The sequence below is a fragment of the Malus domestica genome, chromosome 04, assembly GCF_042453785.1.
Source record: "Malus domestica chromosome 04, GDT2T_hap1".
Classification (NCBI taxonomy): domain Eukaryota; kingdom Viridiplantae; phylum Streptophyta; class Magnoliopsida; order Rosales; family Rosaceae; genus Malus; species Malus domestica.
The window spans coordinates 28,311,609-28,323,034 of record NC_091664.1 but is presented as its reverse complement, the minus strand read 5'-3'; the positions used below and the strand labels follow the sequence as shown (position 1 = coordinate 28,323,034).

At 40.3% G+C, this 11,426-nt stretch overlaps 1 protein-coding gene and 1 long non-coding RNA gene across 2 annotated transcripts; one reads left to right on the top strand and one right to left on the bottom strand.

Annotated features, from left to right (window-relative positions):
- On the top strand, positions 1-1,358 carry LOC103433930 (protein SRC2). Its single transcript, XM_008372232.4, has one exon. It carries the CDS (start codon positions 375-377, stop codon positions 1,221-1,223), a length of 849 nt encoding a protein of 282 aa, XP_008370454.1. The 5' UTR covers positions 1-374; the 3' UTR covers positions 1,224-1,358.
- A 1,842-nt stretch (positions 1,359-3,200) lies between these two features.
- On the bottom strand, positions 3,201-10,126 carry LOC139194929 (uncharacterized). The gene is made up of 4 exons (XR_011579717.1): positions 9,928-10,126; positions 9,738-9,859; positions 8,679-8,740; positions 3,201-3,409 (listed from the first exon to the last, which is right to left on the bottom strand). It is a non-coding gene; the product is annotated as an uncharacterized lncRNA (long non-coding RNA).
- Between the last annotated feature and the right edge of the window lie 1,300 nt (positions 10,127-11,426).

Below are 11,426 nucleotides of genomic sequence, written 5' to 3'. Positions count from 1 at the left end.
AATAAAATTAATTTACGCGTTTCTCAAAAAAAAAAAAAATTTTAATTTACGCGTAAATATTTATTCATGAAAAAATCAATTTAAAAAAAATACGCGTAAACAAATATCCTAGGAAATACTCGAAATTAGAAAAGAAATTTATAACGTTGCCTAATTAACAAAATTGTAAAAAAATTAAATTAAAAATGTGACCCAGTGAAGGTTCACAGAAGCTGCCTTTTCTTTTGTCTTCATCCTCACCACCACTACTCTATAAATTCAAGATTTTTATCCCAACACTTTACAATTCAAGAATTTTCCAAATCTACCAAATCTAAGTCGAACAATCTTCTTCTTCCAAATTCCAATTTCAACAACTCTCAAGAATCATCGCCATGGATTGCAGGCCTCTGGAGGTAATCATCGACTCGGCCAACGACATCAAGGATGTCAACCTCTTCTCCAAGATGGACGTCTACGCCGCCGTTTCGGTCGCCGGCGACCCGCGCAACAAGAAGCAGAAGAACAAAACCCCCGTCGTCAAGGACGGAGGCACCAACCCCAAGTGGACCAGCTACCCCATCAGGTTCACCGTCGACGAAGCCGCCCTCCTCAACAACCGCCTCACCCTCAACATCAAGCTCGTCTCCGAACGCACTTTGGGAGACACCAAGATCGGCAAGGTCAAGATCCCGCTCAAGGAGCTACTAGACACCATGAGCGGCGGCGATGATCAGAAGAAGCAGATCAAGCACGTCAGCTACGGCCTCCGATCGTCGAGCGGAAGGCCCAAGGGGACCGTCAATTTCGGGTACAAATTCGGTGACAAGTTTTCGGTTCCGGTTCCAGTGCAGAGGAAAGTCCACGAGCCCGTGATGGCATACCCGACCGGACAGCCCGGGTCAAGCTCCGGGTACCCGCCCGCGGGTGCCTACCCACCTGCCCAAGCTTACCCATACCCGCCACCGCCTCATCAGCAACCGGGTTACGCGTACGCTCCACCGCCACAAGCCGGGTACGGATACCCGCCTCAGCCGGGGTACGGGTACCCGCCGCAGCAAGTTGTGCACCCGCAGAAGCCTAAGAGGGGCGGAGGAGGGAACATGGCGATGGGTGTGGGAGCTGGGTTGCTGGGTGGATTGTTGATCGGGGATATGATTGGGGATGTCGGTGAGATGGGCGCTTACGATGCTGGGTACGATGCTGGGGTCGGTGATGACTTTGGTGGTGGCTTTGATTTCTAGTGATATATATATATATTTTTTTTGGGTGTTTTAATTTGTTGTTTTGAGTTTTTGGTTTTGGGACGAAGGAAGACATAAAAATGTTAGTGGAGGTTTTAGGGTTTAATGTTCAATAATCATCAGTGGATTTTCACATCTTAGTTGGCCCTGTATATTTTTAAGCCATTTTAGTATGTGTGAATCATAACATATGACGTTGTATTCATATTCTGGACATACTGAAAATTTCTTCAACATTTGAAATAATAATAACTAAGTGATAGTGCAGTTACCTATATCATAACATATGGCCTTGTTTTTGATCCGTATAAACAGCTAAGATAAACTAAATTACAACTTCCTCCTCATTCTTCTATTTTCTTCTACCATATTTGTCTTTTTTTTTTCTCTTTTTATGAGTGATTCTATTATGCGCACCATGTGGTCAATGAAATACCTAAGTTGAAAAACCCTTGGCAGTCTTCAACATTATTCTACAGTATTCTTCATCTACCCTCGACAAGCCTCTATAAATAATAGTTGTTGATATATGTTCGCATAAACTTCCAGCATATGTCGACAGAAATTAACAAATGTCTACTAAGTGCTAAACGAAATGGTCTAATAAAACTTTTTATGTGATATTATGACCCATTATTTTAGAATCATGGCTACACCACTATTCCCGTCTAAATCCTGTCTTCTCGAGTCCCCTCCTCTCTCACTACCCTTTATTTCTTTCTCTTTCTATATAAAAAAATAAATAAATAAATAAAAATAAATAAATAAAAAGGTTACCACCAGATGTTAAACGCGGTTTAATTGCAACGGTTCAAATATGTGGGAATTGGAGGGCAGGATAATTTGAAGTGAAATTGGAGAAGTAGGTAAAGTTCACTTTCCAGTTTGTCAATCATAAAAACTATTCTGGACGCGTTGAAAACGATTTTAGTGACGCATAAGAAGAGTTATTGGAAGTCAATTAGTTGTCGGCAACCTATCCAAATCGCTTCCAGTCCAGTCCTTCTGCTTACTAAACTTTCCACCAAATAAAAGTCAAGGAATCCTTGTGTCAGTCACAGCGTCTGGCTCACCCAAGAAAGACTTTGGTGAGCGGCATTGATCATTTCAATTAGGCAATCGTACAAGGCCATGGCTATGGCGGTCTGCGTTCGACGCAGTGCAGGCCAAGGCTGGGCGAAGGCACACAATAATATGTAATACATAAAACCCTCATCCTGGTTCCATAGATATAAACATCAGCTTTCCTTTCCAAGACATTCGTAACCTCAAATGCATATTCTTCAACTCGCATAGAAACTGCAAAGGTGCTCCGACTCTACGGTATCATATCATAACCTACACCTTAGTGTGGAGAGACCATCCGAAACAGGAAACGAAGTTACTCAACCATCAGAAAAACCTAGAGTAAACTGCCGATTTGCCCCCTGAACTATCACCCAACTTTCGATTTCCCCCCTAAACTTTTTAATTGGAAAATTAAGGACTTCAACTAATTTTTTTTGGCCTATTTGCCCCCTGCTGTTAATTTTTCATTCATTCCATCCAAATTTATGTTAAATGGAAGCATATGCACAACATGTGTGAGTAGTTCGGTCGCTTCATTATTTAAAATAATTGAAAACCTTAGATTTTTATAATATAAACCTATGCAAATACGTGTGATTATATAGCTTTTGTGTCTGAATGTCTAGTAAAGTAACGCTTTTGTCCACAAATGAGAGTTACGTGGTTTGCACATGATAAGAGTTAACATTAATTTGGATGAAATCTATTAAAAACTAACGGTAAGGGGGAAATCGGCCAAAAAACTTAGTTTAAGTACTTAATTTTCCAATTAAAAAGTTCATGAGGGAAATTGAAAGTTGGGTGATAGTTCATGACACGTCCAGATCCCAATATTTCCCCGAATACCAGGATAGGCACGTGCTGACCGACACCCGAGGGTGACGAAAGTCATTTATTGAGTGCAATTGCTGAAAACAATGAATAGATAAGGTTTATAAATATAAAAGAATAAAGAATATGCATTTAAGGAACATGTTTAGAGTATACGACTAACTAGAATACTAAAATAAATAATATAAAATTGAATGAATAAAAGAATGGGTCCCACATCAAAAGGACTCGAAAATGCCGATGCAGAAGTGCCTTGATGCCGGGATTGTATGCCTCGATTCTAAGTCCTGAAGGGGGCACAAAACAAACATGAGCGGACAAAGTTGATATATATATATAATAAAACAATTATCAACGTACTAACCCCTAGGTTTTATGAAAACACATATATAATGTTAAACATAGGTTTTCCAAAACCTAGCATGCCGTGCAATGTCTCAAATCATAACTCATATATAATAATCACTAGTGACTGTCCGTTAACCCCTATGCCCCATGCCGGCTCCCCGTCTTTGAGCAGACAGGCAGAGGAAAATACACTTCAGGCCCCATACCGGCTTCCCGTCCTTGTGCTAATAGCCAGAGGAAACACACTTCAAGCCCTATGCCAACACCAAACCATCACTCGGGACAGACCGAAATCTATCCCTACGTCTCGTAGCGGAAATGACCACTAGGTAGGTACAAAACAATTGAACATATATACATTGAAAAGCAACTTCATAGTATAAAGTCATCCATCATCTATACAATAAAGAGGTGTGCGAAACATGTTCTAAATATCTGTTTAGACCCAAATTTACACCATCGGCCTGTGCAATCGAGGTCGTTGGTTGAGCATAGTTTCACACCGTCAGATGAAAAGTGGAGATAATTCATTTTATTATTAAAGGATAATGTTATGGTGATTTATCATAATTATCTTTTAATAGTAATTTATTATGAAAGATGAGATATATATTTCCAACTGGAAGAATGGCAGCACAAGTCAAGCTGACTTGGGTGTTCTGACATGCGAATGTGTGGTGCAAATTGATTATTGTTTATTTAAAGTATGTGAAGAAGCCTAAATAGGATAAGATTGGATTGGATTTTGGTGGTGATGTGATAGGCCTAGGTTGAGATGATGACACAACAAACCTAGGTAGACTAGGCTTTTTATGTGATTGAAGTGAAGGTTTTTGCTAGAGGTTTTTAATAAGATCAGAAGCCTAGGTGGATTAGGTTTATGATGTGGTGTGATAAAGCTTGGATGGGCTTTATTTTGGAAGTCGCAGAACTTTAAAGGCCACTGATCAAATTTTATTCAGCGAGTTAGAGTTGCAGTCAAACTCTATCTAGCCGTGCCAAGCAAGTACATCAATCACTATAAATACAGAGTCGCGAACAACGGGAATGGGACCTTTAATTCAACACACAAAACTACCCTGCGCAAACCCTCTTAACAACTTTGAGATTTTTTTTATTTTCTTTTTCGCCAACATATCTTCAGTTTGGATAAACAGCACTGTGAAGGCAACCGGCGAACATCTTCAGTTTGGATCACTGTTGCTATAGAATCAGCCGATCGCGGAGCACCTTCAGTTTGGATAAACAGCATTGCGTCGAGGCCGACTAGTTATCTATCCAAGTCTCGATCGAGAAGGATTTTCGAATCCTTATTGGTCGAGGTCATCTTGTTAGCCTTTTTGGCGAAGTGGGGTGTTAAAATTTATTACATTTGGCACATTGAAAGCCGAATTTGATATTAAACTTCGCAGAACTAGCAGCCTTGTCTTCAGGCTCTAGAACCTAAAGGCCGAGACGTGTTCCTTCCTCGGCCGCAGTCGCAAGATCAAGAAGTCAGCAGCACACTCAAAGCAACATCAACAAATTTTACTCCTCGATCGAGCTCGACCGACTAGTTGGCACGCCCTGCAGACAACCGAATGACGTAGTTAGCTTATAGATTACTCGGCCTGCGCGCCACGTATGCTTGGTAGTTTTTAGGGTCAACATTTTGGCACGTCCAGTGGGACCCAATGCTAATACTACGAAGTTCATATGATATATCAAGATTCCAATCTGGCTCAACGTAACCAATTGTACGAGCTCCTAGAGGAATTGAAAAAACACAATGAGGAATGTAAAAGATCTTTGGAAGTGGAAAAAGTTCTTCGTGGCCATAGAGAGATGCAAAAGTCATTTGCTTACATGTTGAGAATAAAAGCTCATGTTACCCTGCAAGAGCAATAGGTAAATGAAGACAGGGCTCGATTTAATGCCTGGCTAGATGATGACAGTTTTCCTTACGTATCTGATTACAGATCAATTCCATTTGAAAAATGGTTAAGTCCAAAGGCCAGGGGGCAATTTTTTGCTCCGGCCACTATTAAAATTCAGCCTCAGAACATTGTCGAGACATTCAAAGAAGAACCTAGGCCACCTGTTTTTTTGGTCGAGACTGAAATTATGGTAGGCCTAGAAGTAAAAGTTCAAGTTGCTGAGCCACAAATCGACTTAGAAAATGATTCGTCAGATGAGTGCTCCAATGACGAACAAGGCTGAGACATAAGCCTAGCCAAACAAACTACGCTACTCGATATGATTATTGGGGATAAAGCCGATATGAAGAAATCTCATTCGGCTAAGTTATTTGAGTTAAAAGCTGAAATTGACCAAATTATTATGCTTGGAGGACATAATAATTGTTCAACACATTCGACAGCCGATGAAAAATATTTCGCCAAGTCAAAAATATTTGGAGAAAATTCTTTATTTGGCCCAAGGCAAAATCAATTTGAAAATTTTGTTATTGCAAGATCTCAGCTTGGAATAAAGCATCGTTGGCCTCTACGGCTATGCAAGCCGATGTAAAGAAAATGGGGGGCAGACATTATAGGCTAAATCTCAATAAGGCCTGATGCTTGGTGCAGTACTGGCCTGTTGCTTGGTGCAGTACTAGCCTGATGTCGTGCAGTGTGCAATTTGTTTAAATTTAAAGCCAACATCATTATGGCATGATGCCAGGTTTGTTTTATGTGTGTGTGTCTATATATATATATATATATATATAGACAGATCACATCAGCCAGGCTACCTATTTAGTCATGATTGCTGACAATGGGTTATATATATATATATGCATGGCCGAGAAACAAGCTGCCAAGGAAGATCTTTCCCTCGGCTTAATATGTATATCAATACGACGAGATGTTGTCGAGCAGTACAAACATTACCAATGCGATGGCCGAAGAATTGATGGTAAACCAAGCTGTCGAGAATCAAAATTTTCTCGATCTTGTTTTCTTTAGCCAATTCCTCGACCGAAGACCTTTTCATTAGCACGTGGTTCCACTCGGTGGCATTTGTGAGGATAAAAGTTCGGCCACTACATCAGGCTACTTATATATATATATATATATAGGAAATCTTTAAGGAAAGGGATCCCTATTTTTTTATAAAAATGGGGATTAGTTGTGGGGTCCACATTACATCGAACTTTAACGATCCGAACCGTCTGTTTTTCAAGTTGCACCTCATAGATCATCCTTACAAAATATTAGCCAAATCGGAAATGTTTAAGACATCTAATTGGGTTCAAAGAAATGAACGAATACTTTGTTATATAAGAAACAATGAAATTTTATCTTGATAATTAAATATGCAAATGGTTTCGGATTAAATTGAATTTTTGCAAGAATGATCTATGAATTGAGACTTACAAAATAGACGGTTCGGATCGTTGAAGTTCCATGTGAAGTGAGCCCCATACCTAATCCCCATTTTTTGAAAAAAAAAATGGGGATCCCTTTGCATAAAGGGCCTGTATATATATACGCGGCATCCTTTTCTTCTCGGCAGTGAAAGCTGCAGTAATTTTCTCTTCTTTTCTGCTAGTCTGGTGCTCTCGGCTCTGCTCTCTCTGCTCTCTGTTGCAGCCTTTCTGCTATCCCACAAATGGTGCTCACTTTTTCACACCTTCGGCTGCTATCATTCGACGATAAATATATGTGTATATATATGTATATTATATATATATATATATATATAAGCATAATCATGATGTCTACACGTCATGATGATTTTCTTTAGCCGAAAGGTGATGTTGAGTTTGCCATCCAGGCCATTAATTCAACATTAATTTGCTTTGAGATAACAAAGCATTTGATGGCAGGATTTGATCAGTGGCATTCAGTCAAGGAATGGTGACCGAGGGTTGTTGGTCGAGCTCGACGAAAATTTTCTCGGTCTTATATTTGCCCACTAATAAGTAGGTCGACTAGTCGAAGAAAAGTGGATTAAAAATTTTTATGATCATGATTCCACTTTCCCTGACATGATGTGGTGAAGCAGAAAGATTTGATGTGACTCAAATATGGTGATATTATTCATTTCAAGCTTCTCGACCTCGGCTCAATGTATATATCTATATAGCAGGCCGAGCTGCTAAGGAAAATTCTGCTCGACCTCGGTTCAGTTTTTCTCGGCAAGATACTAAGAATCAAGTGCACGGTACTAGATTTCTCTCGGTCTGATAGGTAGACGGTCGACATACTCCTGATTGGCTGGAGAGACTTAATTTCCTTTACCATTCGGCTTACGAGCCGAAGTTTAAGGAAATTGGGGGGCAATGTTTGGACATAAATTTACATCATCGGCCCGTGCAATCAAGTCGCAGAAATTTAAAGGCCACAGATCAAATTTTATTCAACGAGTTAGAGTTGCAGTCAAACTCTATCTAACCGTGCCAAGCAAGTACATCAGTCACTATAAATACAGAGTTGCGAACAACAGGAAGGGGACCTCCAATTCAACACACAAAACTGCCATGCGCAAACCCTCTCAACAACTTTGAGATTTTTTATTTTCTTTTTCGCCAACACATCTTCAGTTTGGATAAACAGCACTGTGAAGGCAACTGGCGAACATCTTCAATTTGGATAAACAACACTGTTGTCGTAGAATCAGCCGACCGCGGAGCACCTTCAGTTTGGATAAACAGCATTTCGTCGAGGCCGACTGGTTATCTATCCAAGTCTCGGTCGAGAAGGATTTTCGAATCCTTATTGGTCGATGTCATCTCATTAGCCTTTTTGGCGAAGTCGGGTGTTACAAATTATTACATTCGGCACATTGAAAACCGAATTTGATATTGAACTTCGCAAAACTAGCAGCCTTTTCTTCAGGCTCTAGAACCCGAAGGCCGAGACGTGTTCCTTCCTCGACCGCAGTCGCAAGATCAAGAAGTCAGCATCACACTCAAAGCAATATCAACAAAGTTTACTCCTCGGCCGAGCTCGGCCGACGAGTTGGCACGCCCCGCACACAACCGAATGACGTAGTTAGCTTATAGATTACTCGGCATGCGCACCACGTAGGCTTGGTAGTTTTTAGGGTCATATCGTCATCCATCGGATATTCTATAAGAACATGGATTATAGGAAAAATAGTAATAAACTAGCCTTAGTAAGCATGTTATCTCAAAGCGTTTCATAAAACGTAATCATTAAATCATGTCTTTCATGTATGCATTTCTACTATTAAAACATGCATTTTTAGAAGAGGGACACTCACAGTACTTAAACGCCGAAGAGCCACGCAAACTAGTAACCATGAAGACGTCACAATTATTGCCCCTAAGCACATAAATGGTACATTTAGTCAAACTCTACTCAAACGATTGAATTTGGGAAAACGAACTTCAAAAACAGATCCAGGACGTCGATTTAGCATAGGAGGGGTTTCAGATGTAATCCCGAAAAGTCAACCCTAAAGTCAACGCTGACCGTTGACCGATCAAAGTCAAAGTCAACAGGTCAATCGGTTTGGTCAAACGGTTTAGGGTTAGGGTTTAGGTTTAGGGCTTTTAGGGTCTAGGGTTGGACTTAGGGGTTTAGGGTTTATGGGAAATAGGGAAAAGGGTTTAGAATTTGGGTTTTAGGGTTTAGATAAATAGGTGGGTTAGGCTTAGGGGTTTTAGGATTGGGTTAAGAGATCTCTGGGCTCGGGCCCGGACCCACACAGCCCGAAAGCCTAATTCGAAAGGGTTTAGGGTTTTAGATAAGGCCCAAAGGCCTTGGTTTAATAAATAAAATAAAAACAATTTAAACTAAAGGGTTTGGGTTATAAAGGGTTTTTGGATTAGGTTGAATGGCCCAAATGCCTTTAATAAATAAATTAAAACAAAACAAAACAAATAATAAAAAGGGGCTTGGGCTTTAGTGGCAACGGGCCAAAGGCCCACGTTCTACACGGCCCCAAGGGCCTGGGTAAAATGGTTGGGTAACCCGGCCCAATGGCCAGGGTTGAGGGTGGTTTTCAGGCCACCCTTTGGCTGGTTTGGTGGTTGATTTTCAACGGCTCATAACTTCTTCGTTACTCGTCCAAATCAAGTGATCCAAACATGAAAGTTGTATTACTCGACGATATGAAGAGATTGATACCCTGCACGCCGGCCAACTCACAGCGGTTCTGCTGGAAAACACCTCGAAAGGGGCGGTGCTCGTCGGGAAAACTGGGATTTGGCCGAAGGTTTGGGGAATTTTCAAAGCTTCGTAACTTCTTCGTTACTTAACCAAATTGAGTGATTCAAAAGCCAAAATGTAGCTAGAAATGTGGAGAAGAGAATCATACCAAGTGGGGTCCAAGTGGTGTCCGGAGTTGGCCGAAAAATGGCCTGAAAGATGGCCAAACGACCACGGTTTATCGTCGGAAAAACTGCTAAGGTCCTCCCGAGGTGTTTCTACGTCCTACAGCTATCAAAGCTACTCAATTTCATCCCATAATTCCATGTAAACACTAACCAAGGGATTCTAGGGCTTACCTACGTCGAAGGGAGTAAGAACTCGCCGAAGTTCTCCATTTCCAGTTTTCCTCCGATTTGAACATGGGTCCAAGGATTGTTCGACGAGTTTAGGCTCGGGGAGGAAGACAAGACGATGTGAGGATGATGATTGTTGTGTGTGTGTTTCCAGAGAAGAGAGGAAGAGCTGAAGAGAGAGCTAGAAAGAGAGAGACTTTTCAGAAAAAAAAAATTAAAAGAAAAGGGGAGAGGGAGACTCACGGGTCCAAAGGGAAAAGAGAAGAAATGAGGCCGGGTAGGGGAGACCAAAAAGAAAAGAGGGCCCCACGGACACACACATTAAGATTAAAAAGCAATTTTAAAAGTAAGATAATCTTAAACTTAGTGAAAATACAATTTAAATTAAAGGTAGGTGTAACAGTTTATGGGTCAAATTGACAGTTTACTCGAAAAACCTATATGATCAAAACATAGACCATGCCTAACATGAGTACAATGTGGCTGCATCTTCAAAGAAGTTGCACCCAATTCTAAACACTTTTGAACACCCTAAGGGGTGGTTTAGGAGTGAGGTGCTTAAAAAAAAAACACACATGAAAAAAAAACTGTGAGGGTTTTAGGTGTTTGGTAAACTAAAAAAAAAAAAGCTTATTTTGGAAGCTGATGTGAGAATAAGCTGAAATCAAAGGAAAAAGCTGAAGCAGCTATTTGCAGCTTTGGAAAACTGGTTTTTTTTCAAAACACACGGAGCTACAGTGCTCCTTTAATGAAAAGACCTATTATGTTTTTTTTTTCAAAAAGCACTTTTACAAAAATATTTATCAAACACTCTGCTGATTTATTTCACAGCTGCTTATTCTCATAGCACAGCCGCTTATTCTCACAACAGCTTTTTTTTAAAGCACAACAATACCAAACCAGCTCTAAATCTTGTCATTGTACAGTTGTACTCCTAAATTAACCTTCATATCTTAAAGAGTGCAACTATGAACTAAATAGTCGATATGCTCTTTGTTTCCGGAGCTTATAGCATAAATCGAAAGTGGTCAGCGGGCGAACTCTGCAGCAATGACAAACTAACTAAACTTCGATCAATTGATAATAACAATTACTGCAGCTCAAGCTCCTCGAAAAATAATTCCTCAGCGACAAACTTAACTCGTTTTATCATCTAAAAACTTTACAAATACTTAACACAGCCTCTCAAATAACCAAAGAGAATCCAAGTTAGGCAACAACATTTTGATAAGAGAAAAGGTAACAACTTTCTATCAGTCAATGAGTAACATGCCCTGTCATGGCGGTCTAACGTCTAGCGCTTTAAAAAAAGTACACTTTACTCTTTAAAAAAAGTACGCGTAAACGGATGTTCCAGGAAATACTCTGCGAAGCTTCACATCTTCATCCTCACAACACCTCCCCTACTCTATAAAATTCAAGGTCTTTATCAACCAATTCACAATTCAACAATTTCCCAAATCTTCCAAATTCCAGTCAAACAATCTTCTTCGTCCAACTTC

Bases quoted from the DNA above. Each gene is read 5' to 3' on its own strand.
- LOC103433930 (XM_008372232.4), top strand. From the start codon at position 375: ATGGATTGCAGGCCTCTGGAGGTAATCATCGACTCGGCCAACGACATC.